Source organism: Mirounga angustirostris, unplaced genomic scaffold (genome assembly GCF_029215605.1).
Source record: "Mirounga angustirostris isolate CCGP_5_RB_7025 unplaced genomic scaffold, mMirAng1.0.hap1 SCAF_17, whole genome shotgun sequence".
Taxonomy (NCBI): Eukaryota; Metazoa; Chordata; class Mammalia; order Carnivora; family Phocidae; genus Mirounga; species Mirounga angustirostris.
In genome coordinates, this window is record NW_026991725.1 from 43,314,336 (window position 1) to 43,335,499 (window position 21,164).

The 21,164-nt window shown below is 64.1% G+C and overlaps 2 protein-coding genes and 1 long non-coding RNA gene across 10 annotated transcripts in view; 1 reads left to right on the forward strand and 2 right to left on the reverse strand.

The window, feature by feature from the left end:
• The window catches only part of AATK (apoptosis associated tyrosine kinase), a 31,183-nt gene extending 23,804 nt beyond the window's left edge, over nucleotides 1-7,379 (reverse strand). For 3 of the 8 annotated variants that reach the window (XM_064583230.1, XM_064583229.1, XM_064583228.1), the window contains exon 1: nucleotides 1,956-2,096. Coding sequence is in view for 5 of the 8 variants with exons in the window: in XM_054510660.2 (XP_054366635.2) it covers nucleotides 1,956-2,607 (652 nt within the window). In the remaining 3 variants the exon portion in view is untranslated. Of the gene's footprint in view, nucleotides 1-1,955; nucleotides 4,979-6,920; nucleotides 7,156-7,243 lie in introns of those variants that run through there. The other 5 variants (XM_045888296.3, XM_054510662.2, XM_064583225.1 and 2 more) reach the window with 5 other exon arrangements.
• Nucleotides 7,380-12,945: 5,566 nt separating this feature from the next.
• LOC135363015 (uncharacterized) lies at nucleotides 12,946-17,354 on the reverse strand. The gene is made up of 3 exons (XR_010408686.1): nucleotides 17,255-17,354; nucleotides 16,877-16,964; nucleotides 12,946-14,985 (listed from the first exon to the last, which is right to left on the reverse strand). It is a non-coding gene; the product is annotated as an uncharacterized LOC135363015 (long non-coding RNA).
• Nucleotides 14,998-20,924, forward strand: PVALEF (parvalbumin like EF-hand containing). The gene is made up of 3 exons (XM_064583246.1): nucleotides 14,998-17,013; nucleotides 17,241-17,376; nucleotides 17,684-20,924. The coding sequence occupies exons 1-3, from the start codon at nucleotides 16,638-16,640 to the stop codon at nucleotides 17,907-17,909; spliced, it is 738 nt and encodes a 245-aa protein (XP_064439316.1). The 5' UTR covers nucleotides 14,998-16,637; the 3' UTR covers nucleotides 17,910-20,924.
• Nucleotides 20,925-21,164: the final 240 nt, after the last annotated feature.

Here is a 21,164-nt window from a genome sequence, read left to right on the forward strand (position 1 = left end):
GGGGTGGCAGGAGCATTGCCCAGGCCAGGGGTGGCCTCAGCCTCAGGCAGGAATGTGCCCATGGGCCTGGCAAAAGGAGCCAAGCTCTGCCTGCCCAGAGCAGGCTCCACCGATGGGCCGGGACAGCCGCCTCCAAGGCTAAGTGCCCTTGAGGACCCAAGTGCCAACCCGGAGGTCGGGGCAGAAGCTGCCTCTCGGCGGGGTGGGAGGGGGCTTCTTCAGGCTTCTTCCCAGAACAAACAAGATGGCCCAAATGCTGGAAACGAGGAAGGGAGAGGGGGAAGGGCTCGACACGTTGCGTTGGCCGGCTCCTGCCGTGCCGTCTCCCACGGTGGCCCATCCAGCCACCAGCATGGCGCCACGGAGCTCGGACTCTGAGACGCACCACCCGCACCTGCCCGAGGGCTGGGTCCCAGAACACACAGATACCCCCCAAGGTGATAAGGGAGAGGCTCAGAGGGGCATTCACGGAAGAGATCTCCACGGCGGGGGGGGCCGGGCAGGCGCCAGGCAGTCGGGCGGCCGCGCCCTGGATCGGCCACGGTGAGAGGCGGACACCGAGCGCTGGGAGCGAGCCCCGACACGCGAACCCAGGGACACAACGAAGACCCGCGCGGCACCGTTTGCTGCTGTGACATGTCCTCGTGGGGCGACCCCTCCATGCCTGCGTGGGCCGGGGTGAGGGAATGGAGCGGGACTGGCAGGGCGCGTGGCTTTGTCCCCGGGGACACAAGTGTTCTAAAATTGGTGGTGACGGCTGCACAAGAACGACAAACCCACTGAAGTACACGCCGCGAAGGGCTGAGTCCTTTGGAATGCGGATCGTATCGAACGAAACGGTCAAAGAGGAGTGGGGGGCGGAAGGCGACGACTGGCCACAGCGGGGCCGGCGAACGCACAGCGCTCTGTCCCCGGGGAAGTACTGTCTGCGAGTGAGCGAGGCACGCGACACGCAGCCCCACCAGCCCCACCAGCGCCGTCGACGTGAGGCTGAACGAGAGCAGGAGAGGCACTGGGTGCAGCGTCCCCACAGAAGTCGATTCCCTTCTTCCCGGGGCTGGAGGGTATCCCCGGCGGGTCTCCCCGCGAGCAGAGCCCGGCCGCCTGCTGGGGACCACAGGCGGCTCCAGAGCCCCGGGCAGCTGGCGCAGGCGCCAAGCATTATAGTCACTGCATCCGTCTGCAGGTGGCCCCTGCCCTGGACCCTCCCAGCTGGGGCCTGAGGCTGGCCCGTGGCCCCGAGCAGCACTGACTGCAGAATCTGCAGGGCCCCGTGCAAAACGGAGTCCCAGGGCCCCTTGTTCAAAATCAAGAACTTCAGTGTGGCGGGAACAGGGCGTGAAGCCCTGCGGGACCCTCCCCAGAGCTGGACACCCAGCGAGGACTCCTCGATGTAGGACAGTGTCCTCAGCACCATCCTGCTGCCCGTCTCCCACGCCAGCCTCAGCACCGGGGAGACGTCAGGAGAGGCCGGGTCTGGGGGCCCAGCTGCCCTGCTCCCAGCCTGGCTGACACGGACGGGCAGGTTGTCTCCCTGGCCAGCCCCAGGCCAGCTGTCGGGGCTGCCCGAGGCCATGTGCCTCGGCAGGTGGGCGGCAGCTGCGCGGCCCCCTCCTTGTGGGGAAGGAGGGGGCACACCACACCCTCGCCAGGGGTGAGCCAGACCAGACCCGGCCGCATCCCGCCGTGAGAGGTGACCTGTGGGGCCCCGCCCACCCCTCCAGGCGCCGGGACCCACTGCCGCACCCCACACACCCTGTGACAGGTGAGTGACCCCTAGGCTGCCCAGAACCAGCCACTGCACCAGCCCTGCCCATTCCTCTCCTGCCACTTCCTCCGCCAGGGCCGGAGCCGGGGCCAGAGCCAGGGCCACAGCCTCGTGACGACAAGCCCCTGCCCCCCCGGGGCCAGAGGGGGGGACAGCGGCCCACGTCCTCCCAGAAACCCCCACATACCCGGCTCTGGGCGGCCGCTCCCACATGGGTCCGACTGCTGGTCTAACCCCAGGATGACCATCTGGAGACCCTCCACCCCACTCTGGGCACCCAGGCACCCTGCCTCAGCCCCAGGTCCCGGCAGAGGAAGCCAGGGGGCTTGGCGTGGACACGGCCCAGACAGGCCGCTTGGGGACTGGCTCGGGCCCGGCCTCCCCTGCCCTCGCTTCCTCTGCCGCTTCCTCTGCCGGGGGCGGGGAGGCTTCGGGCGGCCGTGATGCCGGCGCCCGTTCCCATGCGAGAGGCAGGCCGGGCCCCGTGGATGCGCGGGTCCCGAGGCCGCCCGCACCTGGGTTCCCTCATTTTCTTCCCAAGACTCCGCCATGTGTACAGAGGTGAGGCCAGCTGAAGGCGGGAGGCAGGCTGGGGGCTCCCTGGGGAGGGACCCGGGCTGCCTGAACAATTCACAAGTGGGGGGAAGGGGGGGCAACAACAGGCCTGTGGGTTCTCTCAGCGCCGGCGGCCAGGAGCCCTCCGTCAGGGCCCTGCTCCCTCCGGATCCTGCCAGCTTCTCCCCGCTTCTGGAGGTGCCCGGAAGCTTCCTGCTCCCCCAACCCCCATTACTTTCTCCCGTAAGGACCTCAGCCACTGGACCTAGGCCCACCCTGAACATGACCTCATCTTAACTCCTAACATCCACAGACTATTTCCAAACAAGGTCCCACCCCAAGGCTCCAGGTGGGCAGGAATTTGGGGGGATGCTATTATATCCAGGAGCCCACTGAGGAGGGGAAGATGGGGTCCATGGAGGAGTTTCCCAGATAAAAGAGGGGTGCACGCACCCCAAGGCAATGACCGCCGGGGGAGGACCAGGCTCAGCCCGCTCTAAGAAAAGCTCCATGGCCGGGTGAAGCAGAGCTAGCCTTTGAGGACCAGCCACGAGGACAGACAGCTCTGTCCACAGGACTGAAATGAGAGCAGTGGTGGGGGCTGGGGCCCAAGCGGGGGAGGCAGGATCTGGCTCTCCCCTCAGCCAGGACCCCCACCAGGAAGCCCTAGTGCTCCCCACCCAGGCCAGCAGAAGTCAACAGCAGAATGGGGCTGTGGGTTCACCCAGGAGGTCAGGGCCACGGGCGCAATGGGCCCTGGTGGGGGCTGAGTGGGCCTCACAGGTGGGACCCCCATGGACGAGGTGGTGGGGAAGTCCACACACAAAAGCCAGGGGCACCCACGTGCCTGGTTCAAGGTCACCGAAGGCCGGGGATGTGGGCTGGCCTCGGGGGGACCAGGGCCCAGGCCAGCCCCAAGTCCAGGCTCTTCCTGATGGAAGGAGTAAGAGGCTCCCCCAGCAGGGGAGCCAGGCGGCCAGCAGGTCAGGAGGCCACACTTGGGGCGAACTCGCCCAAGACACGCCCTCCGCTCCCAAGGAGGTGACCCCATGTTTGCAGCAGTGGGCTCTGCCCGGCAGAAAGGCACCAGCTGCCCGCCGAGTGTGCTCACCTGTGTGAAGAGGCAGGTGTGCAGGTGCGCACACGCCACGGTCACCTGCACACGCGTGTGGGTGGGTGTGCAAATGCGGTGTGAGTCACATTTCCTCACCGGAGGGCACGTGTGCATCCGTGTGCTCACACGTGTGCTTGCGTGTGTGAGCCTGCGCGTACCTGCTTGTGTGGGTGCAGGGCCCTGTGGGGGAGAAGCAGCCCCCCTGAGGGAGGGGCAGAGGTCGGCTCCCTGGAGAACGTGCCCGAAGCGGAGGCACGGTCTCCCCGGCCCCCTGCCCGGAGGGGCATGCCTCCCCTCGATGGCCCGCACCACGCAGTGCGCCCCAGCCCCTCGGGCACAAGGGAAGGAAGCAACACTGACCAAAGGGCCGGCTCTGGGCCCCCTGAGCCTGAGCGGGTCTGCGGGGGCCTGGGCAGCGTCTGCCTCCAGCCAGGCCCCCCGGCAGCAGGCCGTGAGCAGAAGCCACTGGGGTTGAGAACTGTCGCCAGGGTGCGTTTGCCAGGCCTCTCCCCACGGGGCGTGCCCTGCCCGGGCCGGCGTGGGGCACAAGTCAGCAGCCGTGTGTGAGCTCCTGGCGGGCCAGGCAGGGGGGCGACGTGAGCAGAGGGGCGACGTGAGCAGAGGGGCTGGGGGAAGGGCCAGGGGCCGCCCGGTCTGCCGAGAGCTTCCCTGATCTCCCAGTCCCACCACCCCATCAGCTGCGACCCCACAGCTGCGACCTCGCCCCGCCACCAACCCTGGTGACCCTCACGTGACCCTCAGAGGTGAGCACCGCACTAACTCCCACCTTACAGGTCAGGAAACTGAGGCAGCACAGGGAGGGCCATGTGGCCAGGGAGGAGCGGGTCCACCACCCACTGCCAGGGGCCCCGGGGGGCAGTCAGCCCAGAGGGCAGCCCTTCGGACAGCTCCAGGCCCCCCGGGGTCAGGGACTCCGAGGCCTGCCCAGAAACCACAGCAGCCTGAGCAAGGCCTGCTCTCACCAGGCACCTACTGGGGTCCCTCAGGCCTCACCAGGCCCACCCACTGCCTTGGCACACTCCTGGGGGAGAGATGGCCCCAACTCCCTCAAGGCCATACCATCCCCTCCTCCCAGCCCAGCCCAACAGCTCCCAACCCACCATGTGGCACCCCAGCACCCCTCAGTTCTTGGCTCCCACATCTTGCGCAATTGGTCTCCCCAGGGTGAGGTGTCACTTAGGCGAGGCTGAGTCTCAGAGAGGTTGAGTGATCAGCCCAAGGCCACACAGCACTGAGGTCACGCAGCTGTGACACCAAGAAGTCCTGCACGGCCACCCACATGTTGGGAAAGAGCCAGACCCCAGAAGTGGCCGCCTGCACCCGCCCACATTGCCCCAAGAGCACGCATTCAGGTCTGGCCCCTCATGGCGCCCCAGTCCTGCCCGTATCTGAGAGCTGGTGGTGGCCCAGATGGGCACTGGTTTAGGTGAGGGACCCCCAGCCCCGGGCCTCATTTGAGCCTCAAACTCAGTCCCCTTCTCAACATAACCACCACCATCACTGCCCCTCCCCCCACAGGGACCACCAAGGAATCCCAAGAAGGATCCATGGCATGGCCTGGTGGCTTTGTGAGGATCCCCTGCCTGGGCCCAGCCTCTCTGTCCAGCCCTGACTGTGGAGCAACCAGATGGCCAAGAACACGGGTCTTCCCTGCCCTCCAGGCTTGGTGGCCCCCAGCAGGGTCCTGCCCCCCCCCCCACCACAAGCAGCCCTCAAAAAGAACCACCTCTCTCCACAGAGATGGAGAGATGGAGGGGGATGGAGAGACACCACAGAGCTACTGCGTGTATACCACCACCCCCTCTAAAACAGCATCTTTGTTCACGGAGGGCCAAGTTCCCCCAGGTGCCCAGCATGAGGGCTTAGGGGTAGGCATTGCTGTCCCGTTTTACAGATGAGAAGATAGGGTCAGAGAGACTCCAGCAGGTGGGAGCTGGGCTCTGAATGCTGGGCATTTGGCAGGAGGCCAGGGGACCCCAACTTCCCCCCTCCCCAACACCCACGTGGGGACCAGCATGGAGCCCTGCACCCCAGCCCGTTACCCACCGCCACCAGCCAGGGCTGTTCCTCCCAAAGGGGGACACAGCTCTGCCCTTCGCTGGACCCGAGGGGACCTCCCCTTGCCCTCCTGACAACTTCTTCCCTGTAAGTCATTAAACTGACACGTTATAATTACACTGATCGCAGCTGCAAGACACGCAAAGCTGTTGTTTCTCTAAAGTGGGGGAAGGGTCTGGTGCCCAGGACACACCCGAGTGTAGGGAGGGGGTGCTGAACCCCACGGAGGGCAAGCCTGGGCTCCACAGAGTGCAAGAGGCCGGGCGTGGGGGAGGGCCTCCATCCCAGGGTCAGTCCCTGCACGGCGCGTGCACCCACACACGCACGCACGCACACACATCCCAGCCCTGCCGATAGTTCCAAGGCGGCATCCCAAGGCTGGACCCCCACCCCCCAGCCGGCAGGCTGCCTGGAGCACTGGCCCAGAGCCGCCCAGATGCCTGGCCCCAAAGGTTGTCCGGGCCTGGGGCCGCTACCCTCCAGCCCCCGGGGCCAGCCGGGGCTGTGCCTGCCCAGACTCGGGGCCTCCGCTGGCGACAGCGTCTTCTCCAAGCCCTGGGAGCTGGTTGCCTGGGAAGTCTTTTCTGAGGGATTGACACCCACACCCTAAACCCAACAGACAGACCTCACGTCAGCTCCCTTCCCCCAGGAGCAAATGCCTGCACATGGGGCTGTGCCCAGGGGACCCTGCACATGGCTACACACACTGGGCCCTGCTCCAGGCAGGGAGACCCAGGAGAGCCCGTCACATGTGCGCCTGGCTTTGTTTTGGCTGGATTAGACTGCGCCAGGGCTCCAGGGACGTGTGGGTGGGACTCGGGCCCCCGGGCCCTGGCTCCAGGGCAGGGAGTTCTCCCCCACACTGGAGAAGGAGGGCTGGAGCCCGCCACGACCCCGGGAGGAAAGCCTGCCACCTCCTGGTAACAGACGCCGGCCTCCGGCCGCCCCCGGCCCTGTGCCCGCCGCAGCTGCCCACCACCGCCAGGAGGCCAGGCAGCCCCGGGTAAACACGCGGCTGGCACCACCAGTCTGGCACGGTAAGACGCCGGGCCCCAGGTCCCCCACAGCCAGCCAGACAGGGCCACCTGGGCCTCCCCCGCCGTCCAGGGGGCCTGGGCACCCACCGAGGCCCATCTCCTCCGAGCCTCTGCCCAGTGGGCGCTGTCCTGTGGGCGGCCGCTGCTCCCACCTCCCGTGCAAGCTGCTGGGTAGCCGGGCAGGGCTCCCTAAAACTGGCTCCCAGCAGGGAGAGGGGCTTCCCACACTCAGACCACGGACCGGCAAGGGGCCATGGTGGCCTGGGACCCAAAGGCAACACTCCCACCCCTCCCAGGGGGCCCTTGGTCCTGGCCACTTCCTCCCCTGGACACCTGGGGCCAATGTAGGCCCTCCTGCCCCAGTTACCTGAGCCGGAGGCATCCACAGAGACAGTGGCCTGCGCCTCCGCCGCCCACCCCCCTGCCAGAGGCTTCAGCCCTGCCCGGGCCAGCACCAAGGCCTGCCCACCTCCACCGAGTGGGGTCTCTGGAGGTCCCTCCCACCAGCAGTTCCTCCTGCGGGCTCTGCTCAGGGTGGGGAAAGGGTTAATTTCCATGCAAAAGAGGAAACCGCCGCTCAGGAAGCATCATGTCCGCAGTGGGGGGGCTGGGGGGGCGCACAGCCCCGGCAGGTTGGGGGCAGCCGCAGCGGGCGGAGGGCTGGCCCAGGGGCGCGGCCAGCGGACTCACCGGGGTCGAAGTGCGAGCTGAAGGCGAAGCTGGGGTTGAAGAAGGACGACGACATGGCCAGGGCCAGCAGCGCGGCGGGCATCCCCCGGGCTGACGCCGCGCTCAGGACGCCCGGGGCCCCGGCCCGCGCCGCGCCATCGCCCGAGCGGCCGCCGCAGGTGCGGAGCGCGCCCTGCCCGCCGGCCGCCGAGCGCCCACCGCCGCAGCCGCAGCCGCGGGCCGGGGGCGGGCGCAGGTGCCGGGCCGGGGCGGGCGCGGGGCGGGCGCGGGCGGCGGCGGCGGACGAGGAGCCTCCGCCCGGCCGGCCGCGGCGCCGCGGGGCTCAGGGGCTGGTGCAGTCCGAAAACACTGGCGGGAGCGCGCGCGCGGGGGGGCTCCCTCCCCGGCTGGGGGGGCACGGAGACGCGCGGAGGGGGACCAGGAGGCTGGGGGGCACAGAGACGGGCGTGGGGGGAAGGAGGCACGGAGGCACGGGCAGGGGGGCAGAGAGACGCAGGATGGGCGACCTGGAGACGCGGGGGAGGTGCGGAGGATGGGGGGCACGGAGGCAGGAGGGGGCCCCGGGACGCGGGGGTGGGCACCGTGGCACGCAGGAGGAATACGAAAGCGCGCGCAGGGGCGCCCGGAGGCGCGCGGGGGGCCTCGCGCACGGGGCTCGGGGCCTGGCACGCGGCCCGCACACGCAGGTTTCAGAGGCGGCTCGGTCCGGCCCCACGCCCTTGGGGCAGCGCCCGCCCGGGGGGGGGCGGGAGGGGGGTATTTGGGCCCTCGCCACCCCAGCCTGTGCCAAGCCGCGACGACCGGGAGAAGGTGGCGGCCGCCCCCGCCCGGGAGTGCACAGCTCCGGGCGTTTGGGGCGGGCGCGGCGGCGCGGCACCGAGGGACCGTCCGCCCCTCCCCGGGCCGCGCCATCTTGCACGGCTGCGGCGCCCGCAGCAGGGGGGCCCGTGGGGCGCGGGGGCGGGGGGGGGGGGGTGAGGCCAACGCCCGTCCACCCTGTGGGAGCCCGGGGAGTTACAGTGTAGCTGGGATCTGGCCTTTATGTAACTTGGGTCACGCTCGTTCATCCGTCCATTCATTCCCTGGCCCGATGAGCACAACCCCTTGGCAGGGCCCGGCGGGAGGGCAGGGGTGTTGTGGGAGCAGGAGGGGGGCACCTGCCCAAAGCAGGCCCGAAGGCTTTGGGGAGAGCAAGGCTCAGTGCTCCTGGCAGAGGAGTCGGCCCCTTAGGGAGAGGGTGTCAGAACGTGACCTTCTTCTTCTAAGGGGGCCCCCTGTGTAGAAAGTACCCAAAGGTCCCATCTTTCCCCTTCAGACCTTAAGGGTCCCCTGAAGGGGCAGTCTCACCCCACCACAGGCCTGTGGAGGAGAACAAGTTATCCAGAACCTTCTTACCGGCCCTGACTGCGTGGTAGCTGCTGTAAGCTGCCCCCAGGCCTCGGATGCACCAGCCACAGGTAAGGTGGCCAGTAGAGGGCCTGGTCTGTGGCAGGTGCTCAGATCCCAGGGGCTAGGAGGGTCGGAGGCCACCGAGGCTGAGGGTGGCTGAGGGCTGTGATCTAGGAGTGTACCCAGGGAAAGGGGGCTGGGTCCCCAGTCGGGGACCTCCCTTCCCCACCCAAGAAGGTGCCCCATATACCTGGACCCCAACCAGTCCGGGGAGCTCCTTGGGGACAGGCAGGGGAGATGTCCAGTGGCCCTAAGTAGCCTCTGTCCAGAGCCTCTGCACCACCGTGGCTGGCCTCAGTGACCAAGGTCAGAAGACGGTTCTCTGTGCCCTTTGCCTGTGAACACACGTGTGTGCACGCACACTCCCAACCCAGTTCGGGGGCCGCCTGGAGCAGAAGCCTCAGGTGGAGGGTGGGCCAGATCTCGGAGCTTTGGGGTTCCGGATTGTCCTCTGGGGTACAGGCAGGGCAGGAGAAGACCTGGGGGCTCCAGGTGCAACACTCCCAGCCTATTTGACCATAGTGACACCCCTTTTCCCCCGGGGAACCAGGGTCCTCTGAGGTTTTACTGGAACCAGGATTCCTGCTACTCCCCGAGCATGGTGACCATTGAACTAGAGATGTCTCAGGTCCCCCCGCCATTAGTCTATTCCTTGGGTCAGGGCTTCCCATGTGAGGCCAGCCAGCAAGCACGCACTGCCGTCCCGGTGTGGGGCAGGAAGGCTGGCCCTGCAATTCAGGGGACGTTCTGTGTGCATGCTTCCCGGAGGCAGAGACAGGAACTGCTGTCCTTCCGGGGGCTCTCGAGCCCAAGGCCTCCAGGTCAGCAAGAGCCTGCCCCTCGGCTGGCGTGATGAGGCCGACTGGGCAGGACGAGGTACTTCAGCCCTGTGGAGGGCAGAGCAGAGCTGTTCGGGGCCAGCCAGGCTGCCGGGGACTCTTCCCTTGGCTTCCGGGCTGGAGGTCCAGTCCCCCCACGACCTCTGAGAAAACACAGGTCCGGCAAAGGACTCGCATACCAGCAGGAAAACGCAACAATGTGGGCCCTGAGTTACAGGGCCTTGCTTGTCCAGTGGCCGTGGCAGGGACAGTGAGAGAGACCAGTCTCAGTGTATAGGGCAGGCAGGGGTGAGGGCGGGCAGGGGTGGACCTGCCAATCTGGGGGTGACCGGTGGCCAGCCCACCCCAGGGTTGCTGCAGGTGCGGCTTCTGCCAGTCCTGGGATGGCCAAAAGTTCCTGAAAACATGCCCCACTCCTTCCCCTGACCTCCACGGCCAGAACAGGGGCTGGGCCTAATAAGGGGGGCAGGGGTGCCACCTACCTGAGTGACCACTGCCCAAGGGGCTGGCCTGTCACAAGGTGCTTCCACCCATAACGGCCAGACTGGCTTACGCTAGGACAGGACACAGCTCTAGGCCCACGGAGACCGAGGTCATAGGCAAGATGCCTCGGGGCCTACGGTCACAGAGGCATCCAGGGCAGACCGTGTCCAGCGCAAGTCCTGCCTGGCCCATGCCTGGGGCGGTGGGGGGAGGGCGCCATTCCCTGGAAGGATCCAAGGGGGCGGGCCTGGCTGGGAAGGGTGTGTACAGAAGGGAGTTTGGGGCCAGAGGAGATGCAGGAAGGGCGAGGTCTCTCACATGCAGGAGCGGCGTGGGGCCGGGGGCGGGGGGTGACATGAGTGAGGCCCCGAGGGGGCCCCAGAAGCTCGGGAGTGTGTCCATAAGCCGGTGAGCGGGCACAGGAAATGCAGTGGAGTGTCACCAAAGCACTGACCTGGGGGCGTGCTCAGCGAGAGAAACCAGACCCGTGTGAGGGACCACACCGCCCCCAACCATAGGGACATGGTGGGGGGGATGGGCAGCGCCTGCCGAGGGGGCGCAGGGCCTCTTTCTGGGGTGCTGAAAGTGTTTTGCAATTAGAGGTGATGGTTGTACAACCCTGTGGCTGTCCTTACAAAACCCTGAATCGTGCGTTCTAAACAGTGACCTGTGAATTATATCTCGGTAAAGCTGTCCAACTTAGTAATCAGGTAACTAATACTTTAATGTGATGTGTTAAAGAGTCAGAATCGCTGAGGAGAGCCGTGATGAGCAACAGCGCCATCCTGATTCACGCGACAGCCGGAGCAGAGCCGCCCGGGGGCCTGAGGCGAGGGCAGGCCCGGGACTGTTTGCCTGTCGGCCTAGCGCCCCTTCAATCCACGCCCCCGACGCGCACCCTGGTCAGTGCATGCCAGGCACTGGGGAGCCCAGGAGCCTGGCCAGCCTGAGGGTGGCAGCCTCCTTCGTGCCCCCACCAGGGGCCTCCGGGCCCCTTGATTAGGCCCCTAATAAAGAGAGAGAGCTTGCTGTGCATTCGGCCTGGGTCCTCACCTGAGGCTTGGGGAGAGGGTCACATGAAGGGACAGGCCTGAGGTGGGAGAGGGGGCAGGAGGAAGCAGAGAGCACAAGGGGTTCTGGGCAGGGGCCTTGGTGAGTGTCCGGGAGCCACCCTGACAAATGACCACGACCCGGGGCCTTAAAACAGCAGAAATGGTCTCTCACAGCTCTGGAGTCTGGCCCTGAGCTGTTGGCAGGCCCGTTCGCTGGAAGGCTAGGGGAAGCGCCTCCTGCCTCTCCCAGCTCCTGGTGGCCCAGGTGGCCCAGGTAGCCTGCGGCCCGCGGCCATGTCACTCCATTCGCTGGGTCTCTCCTGTTCTCATAAGGACCCAGCCAGCGGACTGAGGGCCCAGCCCTATCTAGTATGGCCCCATCCCAACAGTACGGCCCCATCCTAACGTGCGCACATCGACAAAGACCCTATTTCCAAACAAGATCCCATCGATAGGTACCAGGACTAGGACACGGACATACCTCCTGGGGGGCACCATTCATCCCACTACAGAGGTGAAGGACACAGGGACAGGGCCAAGGGCACAGGGTCGGCGTCCATGGAGCGCCTCCTATAAGAAGACACACGAGCTCGCCTGGATTCAGCCCACAGGGACACTGTCATCCCAGCTGGCCTGCTCTCTGGCCTGCTCAGACTTCGGCAGAGCCCCAGGGACACTCTGCTTGCTGGGACTTCACCCCCGGAGGGTCAGCGCACCCACACCCCAGACCTGCTGCCTGGGGGTACGGGTGGGGGTCAGGTGCTCCTATTGTCCCCACCGGCCTGCCCCCACCTGTGGGGGGTGGGTGCCGCTGAGAAGGGGATGGGCCTGTCTCCCGCCCCCAGAACTCTCCTCCACAGGCCTGCCCGCCACAGCCATGCTTGGCAGGGTGACGAGGAGAGGGGTCCTGGCATTTGCCAAAGGGCCCTCAGAGGGCAGAGGGCAGCCACCAAGGGTGCCAGGGCTCAGAACCAGCCAGGCACCCCCGGCAGCCCCAGGGGGTCACGCTGGGGCCTGGGAGGCGGCGGAGGTTCGAAGGAGCCTTGTCCTTCCGTCAACATGGCTCACTGAAGAGGAAGGGCTAATTGGGCTCACACTCCTTGGGCTCAAGGCAGGGCTGGAGGGCAGAGGGATGGGCAGAGAGCAGGCCAGCTGGGATGACGGTGTCCCCAGAGCTGCGAGGTGGTTCCCGTTACCCTCCAGGCCAGCTCAGCCCAGAGCAGGGGCCGGGGCCGCAGGCACAGAGGTGTGGCCCAACTCCGAACAGCAACGAAACCAGAGGAGCTGCCCGGAGCCGGCCATCTGTCAGTTCAGGGCAGGTGCTGGTTCCAGGGGCCTGGAAACTCACACCAGGCTCCCCACCCCTCATGTGCTCCCCAGGCAGAGGTGGACTCAGACCAGGCCTTCCAGAAGATGCCTCCCCCAGAGGGCCAGGCAGAGCGGGGCTCAACGCTGGGCCAGTCCCACTGGGAGACCCTCCAGTGCTGCTTATTTATGTTTTCTGTTTGATTTGTGCTTTATTCGAAGCAACGTTTCCCATTCCACATTTTTTTAATTGAGGTGAAATTCATATAACATAAAACAAACGATTTTAACGTGAACAGTTCAGTGGCATTTAGCACACTCAGTATGTGCAACCATCACCTCTATTCAGTTCTAGAACATTCTCCCCACTCCCAAACCCCAAAGCTGTTAAACATGAATTCCTCACTCCCTTCCCCTCCAGCCCTCGGCAACCACCGACCCGCTTTCTGTCTGTATGGATTTGCAAATTCTGGAGATTTTATACAAATGGAACCAGGCGCTATGTGGCCCTCTGTGACTGGCTTCTTTCCCTGGATGTAAGGTGTCGAGATTCATCCGCATCATGGCGTGCGGTTCATTCCTTTTGTGCAGAGTGGCCTTCCGCTGTAGGGACACGTATGTCGGGTGGCAGTCAGTGTGCCTGCTGGGGACCTCGGTGTACGTACGGACGCGCAGGCGTGCGTCCCACACTGGAGCACCGAGCGCACGGGTGTGTTGGAAAGCGTCGGGGGAAGAATGTGGAACCCTCCACCGTTGGTCCCAATCATCCCACTCTTGTGAACACGGCCAAGGAGCAGGAGACACTCCCCTGGACAGAGATGCACATTGAAATAGCATCTCTATGAGCAAAATGCTGGAATCTGTTTGGGGTCCAGCAGCAGGTGGCCATTGGAAGTTTCTGGAAGGTCCTCAGCTCGCCGGCCTCATATGAAGCTGTGACACAAGGTAGCGCACAAAATGTTATATGAATTTCCCGGTGATGCGTGAGCGACTCTCACACCAAGAAGGCAGATCTCAGCGCCGTGTCCACGCTGTGCAGAATGACCAGGGAAACCCGCACAGAGAAAGTGGTGGGCAGGGCTGGGAAGAGGCTGCACCCCAGGGTCCGCCCTGGTATTGGGGCATGGCACCTTTTGTGAAAACCAGTGGACGTGAGGGGTCTCCAGGCAGGCCAGAGCTGGGAGGGGCTCTCCGGGTACATCGGTCTCTGGTGTCCCCGTTCTCAACCTGGCGACTGTCCTTCGAGAGGCCTCCTCAGCCAGAGAGGCCAGCCCTGCCTGGGGTCACACAGCCCTGCTCCCCGAGACTGCAGGAGGCAGCATGGCCTGACAGACCGGCCTCCTCCCCTCACCTTTATGGCCAGCCCTGACCCCCTACAGCGACCCGGGGACAAAGGACAGCTGCCCGACCCGGCCGCTCACTGGATGCGGTCCCTGTCCAGGGGCTTCTGGTGGCTTCTCAGACATGCTGGCCAGCCCGCACACCCTGGGTGACCCTGGCTGGCCCAGCCAGCCCTCTCCTGGCCCACCACCTCACCCTGTAAGGCCAGTGGGCAGGGTGGGCCCTAATGCAACAGACAGAAACTCCTCTTGCTCCCCGGTGCTAGCCACTCTCCCCACCCCCACCCTGGGCTTGGGGAGGCCGGGCGCTGCTGACGGTCAGTCTGCCCGGCCCGGCGTGGATGTGCCAAGTGCCAGTGAGCCCCTGGGGGAGGCAGGCCAGTGCCAGGCTGGAGTGCCCGGGAGGGGCAGGGGGTGGGAGGACAGGTGCAGCCCAAGCTGTAAATAGGCCCAGTGGCTGCAGGTATAAAAGCTGGAGCCCCCACAGACTATCAGCACCCCCAGCCTGACCTGCCTCCCCACAGCTCTCGAGCGAAACCAGGCAGAGGTGAGCCTTGCCCAGGGAGGGGTGGTATGGACTCTGGGCCCAGCCAGAGCTGCCCACACTGTGTGGCCAAAGCTTGTGGTCTCATTCTCATCCACAGGACAAGCGGAGGCCTAAGGGGCTGAGGAGACCCCAGGGAGGTCCAGGGGAGGCAGGAAAAGGAGGCAGAAGGGGAAGGGCAGCCCCAAGGGAGCCCCAGTCTTAGAGGCAGCCGCGTGCTCCTGGGTCTGCAGGGGTGGGCACGTGAGCATGCATGTGCCTATGTGGGCCTCTGAGAGAGTGCTAGGATTTGGGGAGCAGGGTGGGGAGGCTGAGACCTGCTCACTGACCTCAGGGCCCCAGGTGCTGACTGGGGGGCCAGGGAGCCTGCTCGGGCAGGGGGTCCAAGGCCAACAGACCCACTGACTCCGGCGGGCACACGAAGTCAGCTCTGGACCCCCTCGGACCCAGTCCCCATCTGCTGGGGCCCCTGCCTCTGTCACCTCCCCCCCCCCAGCCCCCCAGCCCGTGCAGCATTTTTTCTCATATCAGCATCTGAACTTGGGGACTCACCGGCAGATGCTAGAAGCAGAACACAGCCCCCAGGAGGGCTATGCAGGCGGTCCACAGTGGTCTGGGGTGGGGCGACGTCCCTGCCAGCCTTGGGAGGGCATTCAGGGCACAGCAATGCCCGGGACAGGTGGGGTTCTGGGGGGTCTTAGCCAGGTTTTAGAGCTCAGTCCTGCTTTGGCTGTGGAAGGCAGTGAGGCGGGAGGGAGGGAGGGATCCTGTCTGAGGAGAAGGACGAAGTGGGAGCAGCCCAGGAGGCTGGGCAGGGGCGCGCAGGGCACCAGAGTGCTGGCATCGTGTGGTGCCCACAGTCCCCACCCCCAGCTCTGGTGAGACATGTCGGCTTCCCTCTGGGGGTGAGCGAGACGCCATCCCAGGCCCTGGGTCAGGGCTATAAATAAACCACCAGCAGCCCGAGGCCCCAGGCCCTGCCCCCGCACCAGCTCTGATCTCAGGCTCCCCTGCCTTCCTGTGGGGGGTACCCCCCCTAGAGCAGTGGGATAGGACTGGGTGGGGAACAGACACAGCCCAGGGCGCCCAGTGCGCTCTGCAGACAGGATGTCGACCCCAGGCTCTGCCAGACCTGGCCTGGAATTTGGCCCAGCCCCTCCTTCATAAAGCGTGGGACACGGGCTCTGGCAGGGCCCCAAGGGGCAGGCGGGACAACCCCTCTTTCCAGAATGGAGTTCTGAGATTCTGGCATGGGAGAGGGGAACAGGGGCTCAGCTCAGGATGTGGGCTGGTGGGGCCCGTCCTGTGGGCCTCTGTGGCCCAGGTCTGCCCTGGCTCGCCACTCACCACCCCCACCCTGCCTCCCAGGCCAGCCCCCCAGGAGCCGGCTTTCAGGCATGATGCACAGGGGACCCAGCTCCAGGCCCACCTCAGGCCCCAAAGCCCTTTCCGCAGTATCTCCCTTCCCTCCTGACTCCTCACAAGACCCTGAGAAGGGTCAGGATGGGCAAGGGTCTCCCCATTTCACAGAATAGCTGTGGGGCACGGCCAGGGTCAGGAAGGAGGTCACGGTCCTGGGGCTCTATCCAGCACTCCCTGCACCCCCAGGCTGCCAGGCTTGAGCTGCAAACTTTGACTCGTGGCTTCTCTTTTGGGAGGAAAGGATACTCCCCCAGCCACTGCCCAGCTCCACTCAGGATGCACGGGCCACAGGGCTGCCCTTCCTGGACATGGGAGTATGTTCCAGAACGTTCTGCCACCCCATGAACTTTTGAGAGGGCCAAGGAGCCTCTGAAATAGCTGTTTTGCCACAAGCCCCAGAACCCAACTCCCCCTGGGGACGGCAACCCGAGAGCCCAGCAGGTCACAAGGCACTGCCTCGAGGGCCACAGGACAGCCTGGTCCCCACCTGCTGACCCCTCAGCGTGTGACCAGACCCCCACCCTCCTGGCTGGACTCCCGGCCTGCCTCGGACTCTCCGTGAACTGAGGACAGTGACACACACACGTCCATGGGGCCTGTGGGCAGATGCCTGGAAAGGCGGCAGTGGTCCTCCCTGCTCAGAGCATCTGGGCATTGCTCAGTGCAGAGCCAACTCGCTGCAGGTGGTGAACGGCCAGCCGGGAGGCCCAAGGCCTGCTGGTCTGGGGTCTGGGAGAGCAAGGCCCAGGCTGTGGGCCCGGAGTCAGGGTGGAAGGAGGTGGGGCTTCAGGTAACCAAGAAGGCTTCCCAGAGGAGGTGGCTATGAGATGGGCCTGGAAGGACAGAGGAAAGTTCCCTGGCGGCGTTGAAGGGTTAGAGGGCGGCCACCACCTCTTCTGAGCAGAGTGAAGGACCTCAAGCTCATCACTTGCTGTCTGGGGGCTCAGCCTCTTCTGTGAGATGGAAGTGGTACCCAAGGTGGCCAGCCGGCAAGAGGTGGGGTCTCGGGCGCATCTTCCCACAGGGCCCTGGACACAGGAGTCTCTGCAAGGCCAGGCACCCCAAGGGCCTCTGCACCCTGGGGACCCTGCTCGGGAGGCAGGAGTTGGTGCCTTGCGGGGACTGTGTCTGTTAGAGTTAGGGGTAGAGGTAGGATTAGGGGTAGGCAGAGTGCCCCCACCCTGCCTGTGTGCACCCACCGAGCTGGCTCCTGTCCACCGCAGTGCCAGGATGGACGAGGACTTCTCCTCTCAGATGAAGAAGATGGCCTTGGCTATGGGCACATCCCTGTCGGACAAGGACATAGAGATGCTGCCCACAGACATGAGGCATCACGGTATACAGCACACCCCTCATCCCCAGCATGGCCTCCCTGCCCCGGGCCCGGCCCAGCCATGGCCAAGGAAGCAGTGGACACCGGAGCCCATCTGCAGGCTCCCCCTTCCCTGGGCTGAGCAGCGTGGGACACATGGGGTGGGGGAGGGGAAGAGCAGGCCACGGCAGTCCCCACCCCAGGGCAGAAGCCTCCCTCGGGCCCCCGTGACCTGCGCCTGGCTGTCCCAGGCTCCTTCAACTACCTCAAGTTCCTGGAGTACATGCAGAAGTTCCAGGCCTCAGGGCAGCTGGACAGCGCCATCCGCCAGGCCTTCCAGACCCTGGACAAGGACAAGAGTGGTTTCATCGAGTGGAATGAGATCAAGTAATGGCCAGTGGCTGGGGATCGGGGTCCTGAGCCCGGGGCCTAGGGCCCAGTCCACAACAACCACGCCCACCCCAGTAGAAGACCTGGTGCCCCTCCCCCCGCCCAGTGGGCCCCAGCTGGCCTCTCGGGAGGTGGGGCCGGCCAGAAACAGCCCAGGTCCACAGCACTGGGGCCAGGCCCAGAGACCCCTCTCCAGCAGGGCCTCAGTTTCCCTACCTGTAAAATGGGGAGTGAGCACCTTGCAAACCACTGGGCACCAGCCAGACACCCCTCGGCTCTGACCAGAGCCCACCCCTGGCCCCAGGTACATCCTATCCACCATTCCCAGCAGCGGGCCCACCGCCCCGCTGACAGACGAGGAGGCAGAGGCCATGATCCAGGCGGCCGACACGGATGGGGACGGGAGGATTGACTTCGAAGGTGGGTCAGCACAGACAGCGGGGCCAGAGGTCCCTCTCGGGTCTTCCCGGCCCCCCCCTCCGGGACCCCACAGCACCGTTAAGTGCCCATGTGGGCACAGCACTGAGTAGGCTCCCTGACCCCAGGCATGCAGTTCATAGCCGTCTTTGCTGGGTAACCGTCCCCCTCCCCCAGAGATGGGAAAGCAAGTGTTGGGGATGCTGAGCGGGCAGCTGGCAGGGAGCCGCTGCGGGTTTCTGAGTGGGGGAGAGGTGGGTGGAGATGGCCGTGGGGAGGCTCGGCTGGATGGGAGCAGAGGTCCGAGGCTCCCTGGACAGAGAGAGTGGTCTGAGGTGGGGAGGGAGGTTTGAAGAAAGGAACCAGGCCTGAGGCCCTCCATGGCTACCCTGGGGTCTAGAAATCTGTCTCCTATTCTAGAATTTTCTGAAATGATCAAAAAGGAGAAAGTGCCAAAGAAGAAGTAGTGTACACCCAGCCCCGGGCCGGGGGAGAGTACCCCACGTGGCATCGTGGACATCTGCGTGGCCGACCAAGGAGGCCATGGGGGTGGACACAGCACATGCCAGGAAAATGGAAGAACGGCATCATTAAATGAACAATGTAGCCCGAGTGTTTCTTGGGGGCAGTGTGTGAGTGGGGGTGGGGGTGGGGCCGGTGTGTGGGGGTGCACAGGGGGAAATGGGAGGCTAGGCAGGTGGATGCATCCAGCCCCTGCCCCTTCTGCCTCCCCCTTGTCCCCATGTCATGGGGGGCACCTGTAGAGGGGGTCCCCCTCGCCGGCTCTCGCCCCTCCCAGCACAGTGCTCTCTGTGCCTAGACCCCCGCAGGACCCCCTTCCCCAGCCGGGCTCTGCTAGGCTGCCCTGGGCTCACACAGCAGCCACGTGAACACAGAGCGGGGATACCTGCGACCCTGGGGTACAGCCAAGGGGGCCCTGGCATGTGCCCTGGGCCGTGCCCTCTGGGTCCGTCCTCTGCCTGCCTGCTTGCCTTCTTCCTCCTCTTGATGCCCCACTTCTCCCTCCCTGAGCTGGTGCCTCTGCTCCCCCCCGCGCTTGCCCTCCTGGTGGGCTCCCGTCCCGTGGTTTAAGTACCATGTGTGGGCCAGGGCCCCCATCCCACCTCTCTCCTGTGCTCCCGACTCCTGTGCCTGTCTGGGCTTCCTGACACCCCGTTTCATGTGAAAAAGCATCTCAAACTTAGAGCGCGAGGCTGAGCTCCGATTCTCCCTCCGTGAAGTCCGGCCACCCGCCCCTTCCTATCTGTTAGTGCCGCGTCACTCCTGGGGCTGATCTGGCTGGGAGCCTTGCGGACACATGCACTCTTGGCCGCACTCCCCCTCCATCCTGGGGACTGGTCCCGGGCAGAGCCCTGGGCTCCCTTCAGAGCCCCCCATGTCCACAAGTGGGGGGCGAGTGTCACTCGTGGTGGGAGTGGGTTTCCTCTTCCAGCTGCTCCGGGGGACTCTATAGCCTCTAGGAAAGAGGGGCCAAGGGGGCTGGACCACACAGAAGTGAAGGCGCTGCCCCTCACGAGCACCCTCGCGGGGCCATGGCAGGAGTGAGGCCCATCTCACATATCACCCTCCCCTCCTCTCCTCGCCCGCCTTTGTGGGAATCTCAGTGGCCCTGCCCTCAGAAATCACCCAGGGCCCCCCTCCCTGCCACCATCCTGGCCACCACCCCCTCTTGCCTGGGTGACCACCATAGCTCCTGGATTGGCCTCCCGGCCTCTACCCTCTGACAGTTGGTTCTCAACACAGCAGTGGAGAGGTCCTTTAAAAATAGAAGTCAGGGGCGCCTGGGTGGCTCAGTCGTTAAGCGTCTGCCTTCGGCTCAGGTCATGATCCCAGAGTCCCGGGATCGAGTCCCACATCGGGCTCCCTGCTCCACGGGAAGCCTGCTTCTCTCTCTCCCACTCCCCCTGCTTGTGTTCCTGCTCTCGCTATCTCTCTCTCTGTCAAATAAATAAAAAAAAAATTAAAAAAAAATACTCTATGATCTGGCTTTAAAAAAAAAAAAAATAGAAGTCAGATCTGGGCGCCCCGATGGCTCAGTCAGTGGAGCATGTGACTCTAGATCTCGAGGTTGTGAGTTCGAGCCCCATGGTGGGCATAGAGCTTACTAAAAAAAAAAAAAAAAAAAAAAAGTCCAATCCGTCACTCCACTCAGAACCCTCTAGAGGCTCCCCTGTCAAGCCAAGTCCTTGGAGCACCCACATGTCTTGTTCCCCACCAGGCCCCGACTTCAGCCACATTGCTCCCTCTCTGCTCCTTTTGCACGGCCGTTCCTGCCTGGCATGCTCTTCCTTAGATTTATATCTGCGTGACTAACTCCCTTGTCTCCCTCAAATTTCCTCAAATGCCACATCCCAAAGAAATCAATCCTAACCCACCGTATTGCATATCACACTTGCCCTGGCCACGCATTTTGCATCTCCTTGCCCTGGTATCTTTCCTCATGGTACTCACCGTCCCCTAATATACTATAATATTCATTTATTTATAATGTTTATTATGAGCTAAAAGAGCGTCAAGGACATGGGGTCTGAGATCCCAGGGAAGAAAGGCTTTGAGAGATGAGCCTGAGGTTGTCACAGGTTTCCCATCAGGTGTTGGTAACTGTGGCCAAGAGGCTGAGAGCTGAGGAGGGCACCCAGCGGCCTCCTGGGTGTTTGGCATCTGCCAGGGAGGAGGAGGAGGGGCTTGGCTTGGGGCTCTAAGGGGTTAGAAGTGAGGAGTGAGGACAGGAGAACCAAGCCAGTCCTCACAGAGACTGGAGTCTGGCCTCAGCTAGCCCAATTCCTCCCCTCACTGCCCCTCAGAGCAGAAGAAATCCCTCTGGACCAGGGGCCAAATATAGCTCAGTGCAGGCCAGATTCGGCCATGCCCATTTATTTGCGTTTTATCTGTGGCTGTTTTCAAGTTATGCTTAACTGGAATGCCACGGAAAGCCTGAAAGTAAAAATAATTGCAGAGATATACCACACAAACACTATGGTGAGAAAGCTGGTACAGCTACTACTATCCGATGAAAGAGACCATAAGGCAAGAGGTCCTGCTAGACAAAGAAGGCCATTTCATAAAGACGAAGGGTCAGTTCACTAGGAAAACACACAGTTCCAAATATGTACGCACCCACTAACATAGCCTCAGAATTCGTAAAGCAAAAATGAGCCAACTAGAATGAGAAAGAGACGATGCACAATCGCAGTGGCAGATTTTAGCATTCTTCTTGGGAACCGACAGAGCAAGGAGGAAAAAAATCAGTAAGGATACAGGAGACTAGAAACACAATGAATTAACTCAACTCAAATGATAAAGATCAACTCTGCTTCCAACAACTGCATTCTCTTTAAGTCAACAGA

What these genes read in the sequence shown, in the direction of transcription:
- PVALEF (XM_064583246.1), top strand. Translation starts at nt 16,638, where the DNA reads ATGGAAGTGGTACCCAAGGTGGCCAGCCGGCAAGAGGTGGGGTCTCGG. An exon ending in CACAGACATGAGGCATCACG is followed by an intron (nt 17,014 to 17,240) that starts GTATACAGCACA and finishes TGGCTGTCCCAG; the next exon opens with GCTCCTTCAACTACCTCAAG. An exon ending in ATCGAGTGGAATGAGATCAA is followed by an intron (nt 17,377 to 17,683) that starts GTAATGGCCAGT and finishes CCCTGGCCCCAG; the next exon opens with GTACATCCTATCCACCATTC.